Below are 23,414 nucleotides of genomic sequence, written 5' to 3'. Positions count from 1 at the left end.
TTTCCCACCAATTTCTTGAAGACATTACTGCTCCATGTATCAGGACTTGGGAGTAAAAAAATAACCTTCCCTGATATTGTTGTAGCTACGTTGCTACAGCAGGTGGCTACCAAATTAAGATCAGATGTCTTCCCCCCACCCACTCTTTTTATAGCATACTTCAGTTAACTCAACATCAACGTTCACTATTAATCCCTATGCCCCATTCCTTCCACAGCCAATAACACCAGAAAACAAGTATATGCATATAAAAAGTATTTACAGGATTCAATTTTACATCTTATCAAATGACAATTTTGCAAACATAATTTAAACAGTACAATATATAAACAGCCTGTTTTAAAAAGCCAAGAATGAAACTAGAAATTTGAACACTTTCGTAGAAAGCGTTTACAGTTGTGCACATTCAGAAATCTTAGCAGTGTTTTAAAGGACTCTGAATAACTGAACATTTTGCTGTCTACCAATTCAGAAGAAATTCAGTAGCTAGTTATTATTTGTTTCAGTATTTTCTAATTTAAGATATGTATACATAGTATAAAGTTGTTTTGCTCTTGGTGGGCCAAGATACACTAAGCAAACTGTCCATATTCAAAGCACTAATGTTATGTCTTTGTTATCAACAAATTTAAATACCGAGAAGTGTAAACAAGCCTGAAGCTACAGCCATGCTTTGAGGCCAACCTAGGTGTTATAGTGGCATGATCAAATTCCTATAAAACCAGGGGAAAGTGCAATATTGTCGGGAAATAAGTACTGAACTTTTTCATCCTTCCCACCCCAAAGCACTTTAAATCATCCCCTCTACAATTCATGAATTCGGCATGGGATTTTGCCACTGTCATGTCCAAGTTAGGCTTCAGTGCTCCAGGAAAAGGAAAATTGGGGAAGAATGCATGCTAGATTCCAAAAAACATAAAAAACAGTTCAAGTATTCTACTAACCAAGTTGATAACTACAAGTTACAATGAAAGAAAGGCGTGCCTGTGAAGTTACAATCACAAACAGTGAGAAGTTATACAATAAAAGAAAAACATGACGCATCTGTATTCAAGTTCTCAAAAAACAGCTATTTTTTTCAGGTGTGAACATCCTTCTGGAACATCATCCACTGAAGTGCTCATGTAGTTAGAAGTTTCATCATCTGACTTGCAATACTCATTTTTTACAAGAGATGAACAGATGGGAATGGATTCATCTATCTTGTCATGCAGCATTTGTTGAAGTCTCTGAATGCCTAAAAATAAAGAGTAATAAATAAATTACGGGTTTCATGGCCCCACAAACCCCATTGAAAGAGACTGCGGTTCCTTTAAACTGGGTGTTTGTGTGTGTGGTTGCAGAAAGTGCAAAAAAAAAACCAACTGAGCCGCAGAGCCCGCTGCAGCTTTCATTTGTGATTTCTTGTGCAGTCCCTTCAAACAGACTGCACAGTAAAGTGCAAAAAGCAGCGGGCAGCTCCCTGCCACTCAGCTGTTTTTTGCATTTTCTTCTGCAGTCCCTTTTAAGTTCTCAGCTATTTTTACTTTACGGTTTGGTTTATGCCCATCCCTAATCAATACTTTTATTGTGGCATAAGGTTGTGGGAGTCAAGGGTCAATTTGTCCGATGCATGCAGGCTTTGGCTCATAAACACTTAAGTCTGTTGCTGCCAAAACAAAGTCCATTAATAAAAGGCTAATAAGGTACCCTCTGGGATATCTCGGGGGGGGGGGGGGAAGGGTTTTTAAAAAAAAAATGGAAGAGGGCGCCCCGGGGGGGGGGCGGGGGGGGGGGGGGGGGAAGAGTTCTGTTTTAAAGAAAAGTCTTTGTTGTGCTATAAGCTACGGACCTGAGCCAATCAAGCAATTCTGCTTTTTGAAGAAACAGTTATACAGATGACAGCTTTCACATATTTACATGCCAGTTGGAATTTTGCCTTCCTGAAGACCTTAAGAACAAGGATCAGCTTTTGGCCCTCCCAGGCTCCGGTCACATGGGCAGGAAACTGCGGGGGGGAAGCATGGCTGTTTGCCCCGGGGCAAACTAACGCGCCGTTAAGCGATCAGACCTTCTGTGGAGGTACCGTGGAGGTTCTGTGGGTAGGGAGAGGTGCCGATCACAAGACACGCCTGCGCGCAACAAAGAAGCGCGCGGTGCGGCAAACTGGTTTTCTTTTTTTGTGTACACGACGAATGTGCATGCTTCGTTGGGTGCGTGTGCGCATCCACGGAGACTTGGGGGGGGAAAAACCCTTTTCCGCAAGGGGACATGGGCGGGCGCCGGATGCCACCGGAAATGCGATCAGACGCCCACCCTTGCCCCGCGGTTTCCGGAAACTAGTACCAACGAGGTACTAGTTTTTTGCTGCGTGTTTTTGGCAGGAAGCCTTGGTTGTGCCACATAAGCGCTACGCTTCCAAGATGTGCGTGTGAGATCGCGCCCGGAAAATCCGCCTGTCTTCAGTCTCTTTTACGTGGCTAATGTTCCGTGTGACCGCAGCCCCAGTTGACTTATTTTAGTGCAATGTCCAGATAAGAATTCAGAGAATGTAAGAATAGTATAATCAAGCAATGTGAACCTTTGAATTTGCTGCGGGAGAGCCATGATCGAATGGCAGATTTTCCGGGCGCGATCACACCGCAACATCTGGCAATTGGAGCGCACCCGTGGTCAACCCGTGGCGTACCGCTGAAAATGTGCAATAAAAAACTACCTCCTCGAAGGTACTAGCAAACGGTTTGCCACAGGCTGCTTCTGGACTCCCTCGGTGTGATCTTGCCGGTGCACGGCTTTTCCCTCCGGCACCTCGATGCGCAGGCGTGGAGGGAAGGAACCGTGGCATGCTGCCAACGCGTGGGATCACGTTCTGGCGGCTCTAATTGCAGTGGCGCAAATAGTCCCGCCTCCCCCCCCGCGTTATCCGGCCCGTGTGACTGGGGCCTATGTAGGAAAATTGGTGTGATCATACATCAAGTTAACTCCAGTCTAAGTCCACTGATTTCAGTGGGCTTAATTTGAAGTAACTGCATAGGATTGAACTGTTTTATGATGATGATATATATTATCATAAAAAAAGCTTTTGTCAGTTTAATTTTTTCCAGACCCAACATGGAACATACTGATAGCCTGAAATTAATGGTTGTATCATGCTGGGGGCAGGCGGGGGTGAAAAAAATATCAAAATTTAATCTTACACAAGTAAATCTTATCTACTGAATCAGAGAAGACCAATCTAAACCATCCAGGTTCATAACAGCAAAAGGCTTTCCCAGGACTAATAAGAAGCTTTTCTTGGAGAAGCTTCCACCATAAATCCATTTCAGCTTCAAATGTCTGTGACTTTAAGAACTAAGAAGAAAAACAAAGGATAACACATTAATAGAACACCATATAAAGCCACATTATCAAAACAGAAAAGCACTTTACCCTCTCTGAAAGTATCAACATGGCCAGAATCATTAGAGCTTGCCTAGATTGACCTACTGCATGGCTCAAAAACAAAATACCTATTTCTTCAGGACCAGATGCAAAATTGTCCCAGTTTTTTTCTTAATCCTACCACTAGGTTAAGTACATTACAACTTTAACTCTAGCCAGTCTAAGTTGTCTCAGCCAATACCACCAGGCACAAAAAATGGACATCAGATTCTACCTGCACATATGCTTCCAGTATCCACTGAACAACAGCCTATTTCCCACCCACCACCTGATGCACTCTAGTGGCTAAAGGAGTGAGCCAGGAAGTCCACACTTTTAATCACATTTCACCTACAAACTCATTAGGCTGCTTCAAGTAAGCCACTGTTCTCACAGCCTCATTGTAAGGATTACTGAGACGATGAACATAAAGCACTTTGAGCACTTGATATGCACAGATAGATGCCAAATATTATTAAAGTTCAGCATTTTAAAAAAAGCCAGCAGTACTTATTTCCTTCAGCCAACCCTTCCTGATCTCCAGATTTTTTCACATACTTTTCTGAAGTCAGCCCAGATGTATAATCCTCCTGAGCTTTTAAAAACAGGTATTCCTATCTCTGCAAGACCATCCACAAGAATATTCCGAGCTTCCTTAAGCCTTCTTCTGTTGGTAGGGAAAAACACATTATCCAGCCATTCTGTCAAAATAAGAACACAAATTGTATTATTCAGGTACAGCTGTAAGAGCTCAATGAAACCATTGGCAATATAACCTAGTTTTTGTCCCACACAGTGACCCACAAGATGCCCCTAGAAGGCCTAACAGCAGAGCACAGAAGCCAAAGCCTGTCCCTGTGAACAGCCTCTGAATACAGAGGTTCCATCAAGTCATCACCGCTAATAGCTATGGTGAACCTATCTTTTTAGGTGCTGACTTCAGTGAGATGTGAATTGCACCCAACGTTCCATACTTCTTACATTACAGCAGGGTATTAATGAATCATTCACTCCAACTTGACTAAGGCACTGGGTTGGTTACACTCAAAGAAGGAAATGGCTGGGTCACCCTGAGCTGCAATTCAGATGCACCTGATGTTTAGGGCTGGAACTCATAACTTGGACTACATTCAGATGTTGTCAGTCAACACATGCACAAACTCAGCATGCTGGTGGTCTTACTCCTCCCTTCTCGCAGAGAATCCTGCTTAAAAACTAATTGTGGTTATCCACAATACACAAGTGCAGCCATGTGGGTTACTGAAACTAGTTTCACTACATAGGGTTGACAGCCTCCAGGTGGGGCCTGGAGATGTCCTGAATTACAACCAATCTCCAGCCTCTAGAGATCAGCTCCCCTGGAGAAAACAGCTGCATTGGAGAGTGGAATCTATGGCATTATGACCTCCTGAGGTCCTTTCCTCTGAAGCCCCACCCTCCCCAAGGCTCCAACCCTAAATCCACAGCAATTTCCCATCCTGTAATTGGCAACCCTGTTCCTACACCAACTAGGATTTTAATACAAGCCTGCTGGTTGAGCCATACACCTGTATTTGTATATCACAGGTAAGCTGAGTTAGTTTCTAACTACGATACGTCATGCAAAAAGAAGAGGGTAAGAGAAGAAGTAAGTCCTGTATACAGATTCAGAAACAAGTCAGATTCATTCATTCAGCTTAATTGCAGCTTACTGTAATGTCCGAATGCAATCTTAGACTTATGCATAACACATGAGAATTAGATATAAACAGTACCATGGTGTCCTTAGATTTACTAACCTCGGTCACTAAGAAACTGGCTGAGAACATGTTGCACTGGTCCAGGACATGCATGAAAAACTGCCAGCTTATTAACAGCTTTCCTGACTTCATCATTTCTGGTATATAATATGCCAACTCTGACACCACACATGCCAAAATCCTTTTTTTTTTGGGGGGGGGGGGAGGACAAGAGCAAAGAAGAAGAGAAGATTAATTTTAATTAAAATATTAATATGCAAAATATATTTATATATTTGTATTATTCACAATTAATGTGAAGGAAAATCAATTTCTAGTGTATTTCTGATTCTGATCATGGAGATGGGATTTCTTAGTTTTCAAGCAAACATCTTAGTGCTTTACAATTTATTTATTATTTATTTATTATTCAAATTTGTACCCCACCCTCCCCGCAACGCAGGCTCAGGGCGGCTCACAATACATAAATACAGTTAAAAACAATTCCATTGATATTACTGTTACATAAAGTGCTGCAATTGATTATCCAAGATGGCTTAACTCTCTGAAGGTAATTCTGCTCTGGATCTCCCTGAGGCACAGGTTAGATGTTAGATTCCAATATGTTAAGGACCAAGAGCCAGGGCTCTATAATAGTAGCGGCTCCCTAACTAAAAGCCTGGCAGAAGAGATCCGTCTTGCAGGCCCTGCGGAACTGCAAAAAGTCTCGCAGGGCCCTGATCTCCTCCGGGAGCTCGTTCCACCAGGATGGGGCTGCCACTGGGAAAGCCCTGGCCCTGGCAATAGCCAGTCTGGCCTCCTTAGGGCCAGGGAGGGCAATCACTTTTGAGAACCTGACCGAAGTGCTCTCTGGGGTATATATGGGGAAAGGCGGTACTGCAGGTATGCTGGTCCCTGGCCATATACAAAAATCATTTTTAAAAAAGGACATTAACTAAAGCAAGGAAATGTGAAGTCTTTTCCCAAAGTATTTTCGTAAGTTAGTGCTTATTAAGACTAGAAATCTTAGTTTGGAGACTTCTGCTGTTCCCCTAAATCTAGTCTCAGATAGGAGCCTCAGTATGTGGAAACTGCACCCACAGTGGAGCCCAACTGTTTGTAGTGACAGGCCATGTAGTAACATAAACCATTATGTTCTCTCTATCCTCCTGCATTCAGGATAGTAGAACAGATACTCTGCGTCTAATTCGATATGCTGCTGGATGCTACAGATAAGCAATTTACAATGTGAACAGAGCCTTTGGTTGCTTCCACATGGAAGAGTTGCTCCAGTTAACTTGCAGCACCCACACATTATCATCCACTTTCCATGTTTTTCTCCATTTTGCTGAAATATTTCCCTAACCTGGTTTGGCATCATCTTTTCAGAAAGATCACAGTCAAAGCATGGACAGGAAGGTGCACATTTCTTCAGGTCCTACCCACATCAGCACAATTAACTGTGGTTAATAAACTAATTTAAAAGTATCATTTGAGATCCTGACCTGATAAGCTCTAACCAACCATGGTTAGTGGAGTGCCCTACATTTAGACAATCACACTAGCTGTATTTTTAATGGTGTCTGAACTGAACCCAGGTCATGCCCCAACCAGAGCTGTGCAGAATGTCCATTACCAGTGACTGCTGGGATTCTTCTAAATAACTAGGAATAAGGCCGTTGTGGAAATAAATACAACAAGATCTAGAAAAAGGCTCTGGGTGGGTGCCCTGGCCTTGGGCATTAAGCGTCAATTTGCTGTGGTGACCTCAGCAGGGCATAATGACACAGAGTTTACTGTTTTCTCCACAGGAACTGATCTCTGCCATTCAAAGAGCAGTTGTAATTCTGGGTGATCTCCAGTCCTCCCCTGGAGATTGGAAACAATGGTTCCCCAGGACGAAATGGCTGGTTTGGAGGGTAGAGGCTATGGCATTGTACCTGTCTGAGGTCTCACTCCTCCTCAAATCCCACCCTCTCCAGGCTCCACCCCTCAAATCTCCAGGAATTTCCCAATCCAGAGTTGGCAATCCTATTTCCTTCCCAGCCAACCATCAACATACTGTTATCTACCCCTCTGACTTCAGGTTTCCATCTCTTCCCCCCTCCCTGTAACCTAGGAAAAGTACAGTCTTTCTCCACAGTGGGGATGAAAGCAGCTCACATAATTCTGTGAGGTAGGTTACCCTGAAAGTCTGTGAGTGGTCTGAAATCACCCAATCAGCTTCCACAGGAAGAACCTGGGTCTGGAAGACCCTGCTCTGAAGCACTATGTCACATTGGCTGTCTTGGGGAGGCAACCGCAGCAGGGTATGACACACAGCCCATCATTTTCTTCATCTCTGCCATCTGGAGAGCAGTTTTAATTCTGAGTGATCTCCAGCTCTCACCTGGAGATTGGCAGCAATAGCCCCCCAGGAAGAAATAGCTGGTTTGGAGGGTGGAGTCTATGGTTCCCCTCCCCAAACTCTGGCTTCCTTAGATTCCACCACAGAATATCAAGGAACTTTCCAAGTTGGAGCTGGCAACCCTAGTCAGGACTGGCCCCAATGAGTTCCCCACAAAGGCCTTTGCCTTTTTACTGGCAGAACCAAACTTAGTTGCCTCGCAACAGCCACTGAGGGAAAAGTTAGTCCCACAGGATCCAAGCAGGAGAAGTGTCTTTGTCAGGACAGACAGCCATTTTGGCAGTTTATTCTGTCAGGGGAGAGTGTCTGGGCTGGCAGTAGGTGGGGGAGAGGAGCGGACCCAGCACACTCTTGAGTGGTGGTTGATGGGCCAAACAGCATGCGAGTACTCGAGTGGCGGTTCATGGGCCAATGGTTGATGGAGCACACTGCACAGCCAACGGGAGAGCTGGAAATGGCCAATACATAAGGGAATTATACATATAGGATGCTGGACAAGGAGAACTCTATCCTGATTTATCAAAGCATTTATGCTTTTTAAATTAGAGTGCATACTTTGGAATCATTTATTTTATGTTAACCAATTTATTCACAAACTATTTATAGATCACCTTTCAGTCATAACAGCTGAATTCATTACCACATTATATTGCCAGATTTAAGAGTTTAGCTCCTGTAAATGAGCTATTTATTATACTTTATTTTTCCCTTGTATGTTTTTGTATACATTTTTGGCTTTTAATGTTATTTTCACCTTAAAGACGTCATTTGGAATTTGATCATAAAGCATCAAAAACAAAGTGGTTCATAAATAAACTTACAAAGCAGGAGTGCTTAAATATACTTATATACTATCAGCCAAAGGGAAAAGATGCTATGCATCACTGAAGTCAGACATCAACAGCAATCTTCAGGCTCAATTTCAATGGCTGTATCTAACAAGTCTGATCCACCAGTCAAAGAACCTCTTCCTCCATCAGCAGAATATAGACACTGCATATAACCCACTGTTCTTTCAAGAAATGAAGGTGAAGAAAAACTGTGTCATGACTGAAGAGGTCATAGAGACTAGCTATGAAACACAGTTTTCAAAATTATGTTCCAAATTAGATGGTATTTTACAGAACTGTATCTAGAAATTGGTGCACAAATATTGTGAGCTGTTCTTCCTGCATTCTTTAAAGATGCTTTCACCCATGACACATTAAAACTGCTTAACTGTAACATCAGTTTCCATCAAGCACCTGAAAAACAGAATATGCTATCACACCAGTGGCTTGGCTTGTGATGCAGACGCAGTAGGGGCTAAGTTTTCCAACCCATAATCAATGTTCCCTCTAAGCTGTGGAGTCTTGTGAACAAAAACTCTACTTTGTGAGCTACTGACATTAAAGTTGTGAGCAAGCAACTTGGCTACTGCATAAATTAGTTTGCTCTGGAGCCATCCTTCCTGAGCGAAGACAAAAATGTGTGAGCCGGAGGCTAAAAAACTGTGAGCTAGCTCACATTAACTCAGCTTAGAGGCAACACTGCCCATAATTATGCTACTAGTTCTAAGATGTTACAAAACCTCCTACAGAAAAAAGCAGTACATGGGGGAGGGGACATGTGACAATTAACAATTTGAAACATCAATTACATTTTGAAGCAATATAAATAAATGTTCCAAACCTACCTTGCTAAATCCCCACATAAAATGTGTCCGGTCAGGATCTGGTAAACTTAAGAAAAGATTGTTTCAGAAAATTAATGTTTTATAGGAATAAATATTAGTCTTCAGACATAAAGAAAAGTAGTTTTTGGAAGGAATTTTATTCTAATCCAGCAAGATCTGCTGCAGGCATAGGAGTCCAATGCACATACAAGCATCTGCACCAAACTGTACTATCCACTGAAACAACTGCACCATGCAATGCACTCAAGGATACTACAGTCATAGTATAAATCTTCAGACATTCGAATTATAACAATACTGACACAAAATCTTTTATGTTTAGATAGTGAAGAAGTTTAAATGTTTTTGCTAACACAAACAATTTTGAGAAAGGTTTCTGCAGATCCCTATGTATGCAGAGGGAACAGGTATGTCACAGACTACTTGGTCCATTCATAAAATGCATACAGATCTTTCAAAATTTCCAAGATGGTTTACACCATAAAAAACAACAACACTGGGTTGCATTGCACACGATATCCTGACCATGACATGCTCAGATCAGAGATTTGGTGACGTCTTAAATGAAGAATGCAGACCACAATCCAGCTCTTCTGGCATGCAGAAGACGGTGTGGAATGGCTCTGGCACAATCTTACCATTCTCTTCTGCCCTTGTAGGGGGTGTAAACTGTGATGCCAAATATACTATTGGCAAGACATTCAGTGAAAAACTTATGCCTCACCCTGAATTTTCCAGTGATCCATTCATTCTCAAGCACACATATACATCTCAAAATGTAGGCTACCTGGAAAGTAACTGTTGGCATTCACAAGAGCTCAGGGAAGACAATGTTATTAGACATTTCCAGGGAAGGCATTAAAGCACTTTGACTTTTCACTGAATGACCTGCCATGATGTAACACAGCTGTGTGTAAAGCAGTAAAGCAAGCTACCCAATGAAGAGCCCCTGGGTATGCAGAGGGAGCAGAGTTACAGCCATTGTACTTTGCGTATGATTTCAGAAACGTGAAGCAGTCCATTTCATGGGACTGAAAATAAATGAATTAAAGAGTTAGCTACAAAGCAACAGCAGTTTTCCAGTAATCTACTGTTTCTGTATCTGCAGTCATTGTTTTGAAGTATGATTTATGGAGGCAGCTAAAGTACAGACTATTTTTGCATAAAGTCAAACAAACAGGAATATTTATCAGATTGTCCATTTAGAAAGCCCAAATGACACACATTGGTTTTTACAAGACCAGAAATGTTAACTTACCTATCTAAACTAAGGATGCTTGTGAAGGTGGTATCACCATATACGGACAGCATGTAAATCTCATCCATTATTATGTGTAATTGATATCTATATACATAAGAAACACAAAAATTATTTCAGTGGGTGTAATTAAAATTGCATTATTGCAACTGCACCTTAGCAAATCATTTATAAGCCCGTATATTTCCTTCTATGCTCATCCAAGTTAGCTATATCGTACTTAAAGATACAAGTACAAACTGGTTAATAAGCTTGTTTTTAAATCAAGTTACTCTTCTCAGCAAAGATCTTCTATACACCTAAAGTTCTCTGTTAAGCAAATAATGTATTTTTGAATTCCCTATTTTAGCCGTACTATAACCAAGTTAAAACCAAGTACTTGTAAGTTTTACACAATATTGTGCAAGCCAGATAGTGCTTGAAAAATCACCATGCACTTATTTTACAGCAGCCACAAAGTAAAAGCCACAAAGTACACACCAAACTGTGCTCTTCTAAAATAATTTTAGCAGGCCAAAGTATGTATGAAAGACACAAAGGTATCAATAATCTTTTTCCAAAAATGAAAAAGTTCAAAGTACATAAAATGACAGAGGCAGACTACAGCCTCAAGTCTTCAGGGTCATCCTGGAGTGGGAGGGAAGAATATTACCCTTTGAGGTTTCACACACATGATGATAATTATTATAATGGTAGCCATTATATCTAGTAGTCTCCAAAATTTAAAATGTATCCATTTATTATATATATATATATTTAAAAATGCTATCCTATTTCCATTAGATTAGTCATTAAGTACATATCCAAATCCTTGCATTCTTACTTAGACAAAACTACATGTGAAATCAATGTTTTCCTGACTAAGCAAGAATCCATAGCAGAATAAAATTAGATCTTAGAATGTGACCCTTAGAGAAATAACAAGAAAATATGAAAGTTCTTCTGAGGAAGATTAATTTGGGTACCATTTACTATACAATCCTAGGCAGATCTACTCCAGTCTTAACGGCTCTTCTGCATTCTCATTTTCTGCGCTTGTGTGTCCCTATTGCTTGTAATACATTGGACATATAACAATGTAATATCAAATCGACCACCAGAGGGAGCAAAAGACATCTGGAAAAGAACTCCCCCTCCCAAACAAACAAAGAAAATGAGGATGCAGAAGAGCCCTAGATCAGTGGGCTTAGAGTAATTCTACTCAGGGTTGCACTGCTAGACCTCTACAGGTTGGTTGGCATAATTAGATCTCCTGATCATCAGCCTCATTTTATAAACACACGCCATAAACTTGTACAAGGCTATATTTTCAAATCAAGGCATCTATCTATTTGGTAATCACCTATTTTCATTTTTATGACATAGGCTTTAAATATTAAATTATCAAGATATCCAGATTAAAGAACTCTGTTATTTAACATCGCACAAAATAGGAACTGTAGGTTTTACATTTTACAAAACAGACTGCCGGTTTAAGAAATCTTAATATTTTTCCCTACCAATGACCATGCAACGTTTAATTACAACAAAGATATTTTAAACATTAATTCTTGGAGGACCATATGCCAAATGAAATAAGGAGATTATCAAAATCAGTTTTATAACTAACATTCTGCATCATGGAAAATTACAAGCCCAAACAAATAGCGCTAGGACTCAAACCTGTGCGCAAACTCTAGACATTCTTTCAGTAACTGTGCTGGGTAAATGTCCCCTAATGGATTGTGAGGGTTGATCAGGATTAATGCTCTGACTCGGATGCCCTGAAAAAAGAAAAACTGATAGTCGGAGACCCCAACACGACGTCACACAGGACCACGAGCCTGAAAAGTTGCCATTTTATTAATGTCAAGTACTAAGGTTGATTGCACAGTAATCCAAGTCTCTGTAAGCAAAAAATACATTCCAGTACCATAATATTTTACTAGTTCAGATGTTTTTGTTTAGCAACAGACTTCATTTCAGGAAGTCTGAGTACCTCTTTTAACACCATTCTTTAAAAGATAGTTTAAAAATACACCACACAGTAAACCACACTGTTACTACGATCCAAATCACAGTATAATGATTCCACTATCCACTAAATGTCTAAGATGAAATAAGAAAATTTGAACTGTCACAATTAACTGAGCTATTTCATATCCATTAAAACAAACCTATGTAGTTACCAAATGAATTTACAAACAATATTCCAATAAAAATCTTATTACATTTTATGCCATTAAAGGTTTCTGAATCTGAATCTTTATTCTTACATAGAAAACCCTAAAAATGCTATGCAGCATGAGTTAGGTACATGTAAACCCTACTAAAACCGACATTAAGAGTTGGATCCAGTGCTAATTTCTTATGGAAGGACGTGTTTCACCAATTCTCTTCTTCAATGCTGATATCTCTGACTCATTGCCTCTACTGTTCCTATGTCCCAGGAGCAGCATTCTGGAAAGTGTTCTGTGCCATACTAGGGCAGGGGAAGTAATTTCTGTCACTGAAAATTACTGCTGGATCCAACCTTTAGTCCCAGTTAAGTGCTATTCCCATAGCAGTGGCTTTGTTCCCACTGGCTTTTTGTTCTGTATCAATGGCATAAGAACTAGAGACTGCACAGTAAAGAGTCAGCAACTGGGATTTCTTCAGTCTATCATTCTATACAAATCCCCCTGTCTGCATCTCTTTGTCATCAGTTTCCTTTCTCCTTGAAGGCCCAGGCCTACTCAATTTCCAATAATTTTCAATCAACGATTTCCACATATTCTAAAAATACTATGCGCAACAAGATGGGTAGCTATGTTTGTCTGGCTGTAGCAGAATAAAAAAGAGTCCAGGAAGCACCTTCAAGACTAACAAAAGTTGCAGCAGGGTACAAGTTTTTGAGAGTCACTCTGTCCTATATATTGGAAAGCAGAGTGATTTCAGATGCTAGATGATTGGATTAGGTGTGGTATGCAGAGGGGTAGTAGGTGTGGAGAAACTGTTGATTTCTCCACACCTACTATCTCTCTGCATATCATACCTAATTAAATCACGCCTACCATTGTCATTCACCTGCTATTGTCATTTGCCTGCCAATGTCACTTGGCCTCTGAAATCACTCCACTTTCTAATATATAGGACAGATGGACTCCCATTCTAGCTGTATCTGAAGAAGTGAGCAGTGACTCGCAAAAGCCCATACCCTACAACAAATTTTGTTAGTCTTTAAGGTGCTACTGGACTCTTGGTCTTATGCACAACAAATTATACAAGAATCCAAGTTCTCATGTATATTCACATTGCTAAATTTATATTTTGTGTTCAAAGAATTTGGAATATTTTGGTGCCAATTTCCAGAGCCCCTATGAATTGCAAACATTTTCTCACTGAGGAGACTATAGTACAGGTAAAAGAATGTGCCTAATGTAAATAGATACATAAAAGGCAGAGGAATATCAAATGCCTTTCTTCCCTGGGAGGCAGAGTTGTTGTTAAAACGTACTGGGAATTTCTGCAATTTACCCATTTAAAACTATCACAGAAATGCAATGCATGTAAAGTATCAAAACAGCTTTTGAATGTTTTATGATGTTCTCAAACTTTCAATCTACAACGCTTCCATGTATAATCTGAAGAAAAATCATTTTTTAAAAAAGAATCTTTCAATTTATTAATGGGAGCTTTGACTCTCGAAAGCTCTTCCACCCTGGAAATCTTGTTGGTGTCTAAGGTACTGCTGGACTCGAATCTTGCAGCTTTTTAATATTGTTTGCTTAGAATTTGTTCTTCAACAGTTAAGGTCTGCCTTACAATATTACAGATGTGATATGCCCAACCAGCAACAACGCTATTGCCGCATAAATCTACACAAGAAAATTATAAACACCAGCATGAAGGATGGAAGAATGAGATCATTTTTATAGCAAGCATTACTCCTACTCATTTAAATATTTGTGTTTACAAGCCTTACAGTGCGACCTTGTGAAGTTATTCCAGTCCAAGTCCACGGAAATCAATGGGCTTAGACTAGAGTCCCTCTGCATATGTTTGCAATATTAATAATCCGTTATATGGAAGTGTGTCCATTTTCATTGCAAAGTTGACTTGGGTTGGACCCAACCAAATGCCAGAAGGAACTGACAGATGTGGTTTCCCCCTCCCACAGCAATCCATTTCAACTCTATAAATATTACTTTTGAACTAGCAGGAATTGCAAGAACAGACAGGTGTGCAGGTCATGAGACGAGCTAAAACTGCTGCCACCTCTTCCTCCTGTCTAGAGTCGATGTAAGAGCATGGAGATATTTCAATCCCTTCGTACTGCAGCCCCCTACCCCAGCCTAAGTGGCTGCCCACATACTTTCCACAACTCTAGAAATAATATTTCCAGAGATTGAAAGGGGCTGCTGGAGTTGGGAATGTAGGAGAAACCCATGTTTTCTGCCAAAGGCTGACCGGATACAACCCACAGTAATCAAATTTACACCAACCTGAGTTCAGTTTAAAATATTCTTACCTGCTCCATCGCTCGCTTATATGCAATTTCTAATTTTTCAATTGTTAGCTGAAATGGACGACCGTCTTCATTAGTCACCTGCATAAAATTTAAAACAAAAACTGAAGTTAGGAATTCTCACTGCAATAATCTACAGTGAAATGAACTATTTTGTTTGAGAGTCTTAAAGGTAGTTACTGTGGTTAGAGGAAAGACAGCAAAATGCATGAGTAGCAAATAGTGCATTCATGCCCTGAGTTCTCCTTCTTGTACTGTTGATATTCCCTTCCTACATTTGGAGACCATTATTGCTCTTCATGAATTTCTGGGATCAAGGTCAATATTTTCATTGATGTTTGTAAGTTTCAGTCTTGCAAAGAATTTGCTATTTACAAAGAATAATTTGTATACTGGATATATACTGATGCAGAGATTAAAAGTCTTCAGGCCTGGTTCACACCTTCAAAAGAAAGAGGTGTCAAAGAAGTGTTGTAATGAATTTTACCACTTCAGCCTGGAGGTGAGATTCTAGCTTTGAATATGCTTTTGCATAAAAGTTCCATGCAACTAACAACCTAGAGAAGCATAGAGAAAGGGTGCAGAATCTTTTGTGGCTTGGTCTGATTCGATGTTGCAATGGGTTAAGATAGGAAAAACCTTCAAAAATGTGATACTGCATGGTCTGGTATAGTCTATTCTTCTATCATCTCATTCTCCTGCACAAATCCTTAGAGACCAAATTCATTCTTTTAGGGTGTGACATACTGCCACCTCTGCAAGTACACAGAAGAAAAAAGGAGGTATTTGTTGAGAAACTGTAATGTATCAATGGGACAAGGCAATAATCTTATAAATATAATGGTTAGAAATGGAGTCCCCAACTTTTCTGAACCTGCAGGCTCCTCTAGAATTCTGATCAGGGTGGTGGGCACAACAAAATGTTTCCAGGCCCAGTTCAAAGTGCTGGTTCTTACCTTTAAACCCGTAAAAGGCCTGGGAGGCCAGGTAATCAGAAGGACCACCGCCTCCCATATTGTTAAGATCCGTCTCACAAACTCTACTCTTTGTGGCCCACCCTTCAGAGGTGTGAGGGAGGTTATAACCAGAGAGCGTGCTTTGTCAATAGTGGCACCTCACTTGTGGAATGCCCTTCCCCTTGAGGCCAGCCAGTGCTTTAAAGAGAGCCTATGTTACTCTCTTTAATGTACTGGGCCAAACTTTTTGGTTCATCCAGGCTTTTAATTAAAATGCTGGGCTGGGTTTTTAATGCTGTATTTTAATATATTTTAATGTTTTATTTTTATTATTTTGTATTTTGTAAGGTGCCTCAGGCAGGTTTCTGAAAAAGCAGCATAAACAAATTTTCTAAATGAATAAATAAAACAATGAGAGCTTTACCTCACTGAACAAGGGCACGTGAACAGGCTGCATTCCACCATACAGCCAAGTTTTGGAATTTATGCCACCATAATATGGAGCAGGAATTAGATACCCATCTGCAACAAAAAAGCACAATGAAAATTTCGTATACGCACGTTTATCAGCTGTTAAAAATTAGTGCTATACTTTGCAATTTGGTGAGAGGCTTGTATAATAAACTGTATATTATTTGTACATAAGCCTGAGAGACTCCAGTCTTTATTGGATACCATTGCACCCATGTTTGGTCTGCTGTGGGCCGACACCGCGTAATATTGACAATATGCACGTTTATCAGCTGTTAAAAATTAGTGCTATACTTTGCACATAGCAGACTAATACTTTCAAAATCTTTTTCTATGTGTTCATACTGTCTGAGTGAATGGTGCCAAAGAACAGCCCTAATTAAGTGAAGTTTCTAAATCAAATACTATTACTAGCATACACTCAACTCCCCCCTCAAAAGCCCACCAATATACAATTTTTTAGTAATTATTTTCACCTCTTATGTCTCAATTTATGATTAATCCAAACTCCAGTTTGGTTGAATGGGTTATTTAGGATGGGAGAGGCACATACTATTTTTTAGCTTTTATGAATTTCACAAGAAATTTAGCTAAACTTGTAAATTATGTTAAGGCATATTTTCAATAAGATGAAGTGATAAAAAGATTGCCCTGTATGAGATTTAGCTATTATCCCCAGATAAGCCTATTAAAAAAGGAACCCTTTTTTGGAACAAACTGAAACATCAGTTACCAGAATGGTTCTTATCTATGGGTAATATGTATCTAACACTGCAATCCTAAACAGAATTACACCCTTCCAAGTCCATTAATTTTAAAGAATGTAATTCTGCACAAGGTTGAACTGCAAGTTTTCTTACCTCCAGGATCACACAATACAGTTGAAAGAGTAGCGAAGACGGCACAACAGCCATTCATCACAGTAATCTTGGGGGGAAATATCAAATTACAATGAGCAAAACTGCCAAACCACTGAAGCTCTGATTTTCTTTAGACTTAAAACAAGTTTGCCACATCCAGTTGTCAGCGGTTCAAACAACTTTTTAAAAAAGAGGCCATTATATCCTCAAACTCAAGCAGTTGTCTTTTTCCCTGCTATACATATTGATCCTACTGGCTGGAATCCAATCATTCCTGTATTCAGGATTCTTACAGGGTTATTACATAAGTGAAATTATGAAAGCATATGTCACTTAGACCAACATATTGTTTACTGGCTCAGATTTTCTGAGGTTGCTTTCAAGTGGTAATTTATTTTTACTTAGAATGTCACAAGCAAAAATGCCACAGTCAATACAACCATCTTCTGAGAAGGATACTGTGCATGGCCTACTCACATTACATACAGTGATAATCCACTGGCTAAATTTAGTAATTGACTGCTTCCTGTAAGTATACAGAAAGAAACTGAAAAAATAAAACAGTGTTTCCAGGTGGCTATTTTAATGACTTAAAGGAACGGATGAATTAAAGGAACGGATCAGAGAGAGAGAGGGCAGGAATTAGCCAGCCTTTATAGTTGAGCCAGTTAACCCCTCCCCCCAAAAAACCTGTACAACTTCAGAATCTTATGCAAGGTGATCTGAGGTCTCTGAAGGAAAATGGGACACGTATAATATATCGTTTATGTGGGGTATTTGCTCTATCTAAACATTTAAAACACACACATGCAATCATGATCAATTGTCTTTAAACATCCCATCACTTTTTAGAGTTGCACAGTTTCCAAAACAATTTGAAAGGGATGAAAAACCCAGCAACCTTTGCAAAAGCCTCAATGAAGATCTTAAAGATTACTGTCACAGTATTAAGCAGAAATAATACTTTGGTACTTTACATGTTCTGGATCCAGTGCTGATGGAGCTTTTGCATACTCAGTAAGAAACTTTGCAATTTCTTCTCTGAAGCTGAAGTATAAAATTAACAGACAGTATCACATCACTGGCATTAAGCAGTTCATAATCATAATAAAACATTTTAATAATACAAAAGTGGGTGTGATCCTGTTTGGAGGAGTAGAAAACACATTTTTGGCTGTAGTGATTTAAAAATTAGAAACAGTGCTTATGTTAGTGCTACAGTTCACATTCTGTAAAAAAGAGAGAGAGAGAGAGAGAGAAACAGGCAAATACTGCATTGCACATCTGCTCCTGGATTGGCTCAAGGCCAAACTAGATTCCCCCCCCCCGTTGGGTCCAGGTTCCCCCACCTGATTTTAAGAAAATCAACCACATGTCACACTGCCAGGAGCTCATTTCCCAAGTGCAAATGCTTCATGATTTGAGTCCAGATTGTGGTGCGGGGGGGGGGGGCCCTCCAGCCTTTACCCTGTGCTATTTTCCTAACCAGAAATGCCCCCAAATGGGCACTTTTCAACCTTCATGGCTTTAATTTCATAACGTAAAATGTAAAAAATTATAGATTACCAATGGTGTGAGCCACTTTCTAACCCCCAGTAAAAAAGCAGGACACAAATCAAATCAATCAGTAAAGTGAACAATAAGTGGTACCATGGTTGCCAAATGACATTTAGCGGTGGCACAACATTAATAGCTACCAAAACTAATATGAGAAACTGCACCCAAATATCACATGATGTTGAATTAATCATACCTTTTAATGCCCTGTGTATCGGAGTACTGCAGTAAATGAGGCTCTAGATAAGTCATGTCAGGTTTAGTGAGCTGTCAATACATTTTAAAAAGGTAGTTAAAGACTTTCCCATTTATAGCTTGTTCTCATCAATTTATTCAAGCATTATTTCTTGGTGACAAAGTGTTTGAGAAATTAACCAGGTTTTAGAACCACCTTAAGCAGAGTTATACCCACTGGCTTCAACAAACTTGGAAGGGTGTAACTATGCTTAGGCATCTTCCCTTTCATCCTTGTTGAAGATTGATATGTGCATTACTGTACCATGTGGTTCCACTCAGGCTAGCCCGAGAGGCTGAATAGAAAAAAAATGCACGTCACCAACAATTATACTGAACACAGGAATTTAAATTTATCACTACGGGGAATTTCACATTACCCTTTTAAAGACGTTTTAAAGCCATTATTGTACTGTCTTGGAGTAAACCGATACAGGGCTGCCATTTCACACAGCCTTTCCCCTACCAGTAAGGAGCCATCTCTTGAAGCGGTTTGGCATTTCAGACTGCCCCACTTTGTTTTCCTGCCCATTTTTGCCCGTGCAGGCAATCTCCATCCTTTTTTTTTAACGTTCATTTTAGAGTGCTATGGCGCTATAGCACTATAACACAACACCAAAACAGCAACCTCATTGGAATGCCTGGACTCCAATGGGATACATGAGATGGCTACATCTGCCACCTGGACTGCAGGCTTTGGCAGGAAATCAGGGCATCAATGATTGGTGTGACAGATGTTGCTAACCCTTCCATGCCCACTGTGAGTCAGGGGAAGATGATGGGTTGTCAGGTTGCCAGCTCGGGAGAAAATGGACGGCAGGTTTTTTTTTAACGTTCATTTTAGAGTGCTATGGCGCTATAGCACTATAACACAACACCAAAACAGCAACCTCATTGGAATGCCTGGACTCCAATGGGATACATGAGATGGCTACATCTGCCACCTGGACTGCAGGCTTTGGCAGGAAATCAGGGCATCAATGATTGGTGTGACAGATGTTGCTAACCCTTCCATGCCCACTGTGAGTCAGGGGAAGATGATGGGTTGTCAGGTTGCCAGCTCAGGAGAAAATGCTCACTGGACGGCAGGTTTAGGCAGGAGATCAGGAGCTCGGGAGAAAATGGACGGCAGGTTTAGGCAGGAGATCAGGGCAACAAGTGATTGGTGAGACAGATGCTGCTGACCCAGCCTGATGTGCATCCATCCATGCCACTAGGCGATTGGCTGGGAAGTGACTGGCACAGAGCTGAATCAGGTATAAAGGGCAGAGAGGCAAACCCCTTATCATTGTGGGCTGAAGTTGGTAAGTGGTAGGCTTGTCTGGTTAGAGTAGTTTTGTGTGAGAGGCTACTGATCTATTAGTCATGGTCTCCATAACTACCTTGTTGCAACTGATCCTGGAGGTGTTGCAGATGATGATCAGCAGCACAGCAGCTTTGAGTGAGGTGCTTACGCACTTCCTTAATCTCTCTAGGAGGAGAACTGACATGCCTGTCTTGAGCCATGCACCCTCCAGGTACAATCGGAAGGCATCTATCAAGGCATGGGTACCTGTCATTGCTGCCCATACAGTCCCTCGATGTTGGTGGGTAAAAGAGAGGAGTGAGGACCGGTGGAACAACACTGTGATGGGCACATGGATCAATAAAGACTGGCTGAAGAATTTCCAGAAGTCTAGGGCAACCTTTTTTGAACTAGCTGGTTACCTGGGGCACTGTCTGGAGTGGCAGAACACTCACATTAGGATATCCATTCCAGTGGAGAAAAGACTGGCCATCACCCTATGGTACCTGGCCAAGCAAGAAGTATTCAGGGAACTTAGACATCAGTTTGGTGTGGGCCTGTCAACTGCATTCCTTATTGTGAAGGAGGTGATTCTGGAGGAGCTCTTCAACAAGAAGGTCTGCCTTGGAAATAAGCATAATTTCTTTGGGACGAATGCAGAGTTTCCTGGATTCTGTCATCCCCCCACAATGCAAGGACTCACAGTGGGCATGGAAGGGTCAGCAACATCTGTCACACCAATCACTGATGCCCTGATTTCCTGCCAAAGCCTGCAGTCCAATGAGGTACTTGTTTCCAGGTGGCAGATGTAGCGATCTCATGTACCCCAGTGGAGTCCAGGCATTCCAATGGGGTCGCTGTTTTGGTGTTCTGTTATGGCGTTATAGCGCCATAGCACTCTAAAACGAACGTTATCGCCCGGATGGGCAAAAAAGGGCTGGAAAACAAAGCAGCACAGGAGCATTTTACACAGCACCCTGTAGCGTTTCAGAAATGGTATAGAAAAGTGGAGACCGCTTGGAAGCAGTTTGCAGGTAAAACGGTTCAGCCATGTTTCCTGAATGGGACAGAAGCGTTTCTGTCTGAAAGTGAAGATATATTCTGGTAGGGAACCGTTACTAAAACGGTTTTGTCTGAAACGTCAGACCAGAAACCGTTAGGGAACAGTTCCTGAACCGGAATAGATTGGCTGTCTGAAATTCCCCTATATCACTGGACCAGTATGCAGCAAGGAATATATTCCCATGGTCCTCCTTGCCATCTACTGAATCATTGGTTATTAATGCAGCAGGTTCATTACTTTGTTGCATATTTAGTACTATCAGACATCATGTTTGACTATTCAACAAGAAATCAAAACCACAAATGCAAATTATGATTTCCAAAATCTGTAACCCACACTATTCATGTGTGTAGCCAAACTTACCCTTCCGTGTATTAAATCATAGCAAAGCCTGTTCTCGCTTGTTCCAAAATTCAAAATGCCCTGGGAACAAAATAATGCATTAAAGAGCTACAGCCACTCATGCTGTTCTGCACCAACATGGAAAATCTTGAAAATTTTGCCGCACACTCTTCCTGGTTAGAAAACTAATGAACCAAAAGGCAATACAGAACTACACTACTACAGTGAACATATTTTCCCACAATATAAGCAAAGAAGTAACATTATACACAGCAAAACTAAAATATCGTTTTAGAGACATGTCAAAAAAACAGTTGCATTTATCATCAGGGATCTACTTCGGCATTTTAAAATCAATATATCCCATTAGAGATTTCTTCCCATTTTCTACAGATAGGTTATGCATGTTTTCTTATATAAGACTACAGCTTTATGCCCATGCTGAGTTCTTCTGCAGCCTAGACTAACAGTGAGAAGAAGCTGTACAAGCAGTTTTCTAGCAAGGGGATTTCAGGTCAGGGAATAACGTCACCCTCCCGCTTGTGCAAACCGGACGGAACTCCCTCCGCTTGAGCTCAGGGCGACGCTGTGCCAGCGGAGCTCCGGCTGAAAGGAACAGTAGAAGTACTTCTGCCATCATTCGTTCACCAACCATCCAGAAATCCTGACCTCCATAAAGAATATTTACCTGGAAGCCTCCTTCCCTCCTGAGAGCTGCAGCAAAGCTCCAGCCTAGATACAAAGATGCCTATCCTCTTCCAATCCCCCCCCCCAAACCCTCTTAAGCTCTTGGGGCTGTGCCCCACATCTTCTCTTCCCCCACCTACAAAACTCCCTCCCACACCCCCTTCTTGACATTCCTTTTTCTACAACATTCACATACTCCGTTCCCCAAGTATTCCTACGCCTTCCTACCACCCTCCTCCCCTCTTCTTCATGCAGACACTGCAGCGATTCCCATCCCTCTACATGACCCCGTTTCCTCACATCGCCCCCATCCTCAATCCGGGTCTTCCATAATTACACTTTTAGTCGCCCTACATCATCCCTGTCTGCAGGCGAGGCGGGGTCCCCCAAGCCGGCCGGGGAGGGGGGGGGACGGCCGGGACGAGGAGCGCCCCTCACCTGCGGGTTCCGCTCCGCGTCAAAGGGGTCCCGGATATACATGTCGAACCCCTTCTCCAGCAGCCCGTTCGCGCCGCCGGCTATGTGGGCTCCCCGAGCAGAAAGCCCGCGGTGGGCGGCCTCTCCTACAAGCTCCGCCGAGTCTTCCCGGCCGTCGGTCATCATCTCGCTGCGTAGAGAGAGGGGAATCCGCCGGGGGAATGCCGCAGCCTCCCGGAACAAAAGGAGACCGGCAGCAAGGCACAAAGGAAGGAGCGACTGACTGAGAAGCCGGGCGGTGGCGGAAGGCGCCTCCTGTGCAGGATGTCGTGAGAGCGGAAGGATATCAGCAGGGCCGTTTGGTTGACCCCGCCCTGCCGCCTCTTTCCCGCCCAAGCGGCCTGAGTGATGGAGCGGCTCTTGGTGTCTTATGCCGCCCTTCTTCTTTCCCCCCCTTAGTAGGCCCATGCATGCCTACCTCCGTTTATTCAGTTGTTTATTGGCAGGCACGCATGCAAAGGGCACTTTTCTCCCTTCGTAAACATAGTATAAAGTGGCTTTTTAACACGAGGCGTCCTACCCCCAAGAAGTCCCCCTAG

The 23,414-nt window shown here is 41.6% G+C and overlaps 1 protein-coding gene across 1 annotated transcript; it reads right to left on the bottom strand.

Moving 5' to 3' along the window:
• Window positions 1-338: 338 nt before the first annotated feature.
• On the bottom strand, window positions 339-23,191 carry LOC107108233 (1-aminocyclopropane-1-carboxylate synthase-like protein 1). Its single transcript, XM_015408642.1, has 14 exons — window positions 22,837-23,191; window positions 21,733-21,792; window positions 18,984-19,054; window positions 18,208-18,277; window positions 17,231-17,297; window positions 16,324-16,421; window positions 14,947-15,024; window positions 12,120-12,220; window positions 10,458-10,544; window positions 9,200-9,245; window positions 5,178-5,319; window positions 3,958-4,100; window positions 3,177-3,330; window positions 339-1,237 (listed from the first exon to the last, which is right to left on the bottom strand). The coding sequence occupies exons 1-14, from the start codon at window positions 22,999-23,001 to the stop codon at window positions 1,059-1,061; spliced, it is 1,461 nt and encodes a 486-aa protein (XP_015264128.1). The 5' UTR covers window positions 23,002-23,191; the 3' UTR covers window positions 339-1,058.
• Window positions 23,192-23,414: the final 223 nt, after the last annotated feature.

Source organism: Gekko japonicus, unplaced genomic scaffold (assembly GCF_001447785.1).
Source record: "Gekko japonicus isolate JY-2015 unplaced genomic scaffold, Gekko_japonicus_V1.1 scaffold1868, whole genome shotgun sequence".
In the NCBI taxonomy this organism is placed as follows: domain Eukaryota; kingdom Metazoa; phylum Chordata; class Lepidosauria; order Squamata; family Gekkonidae; genus Gekko; species Gekko japonicus.
Note: the sequence above shows the minus strand (reverse complement) of the source record. Positions and strands in the feature narration are given on the sequence as shown.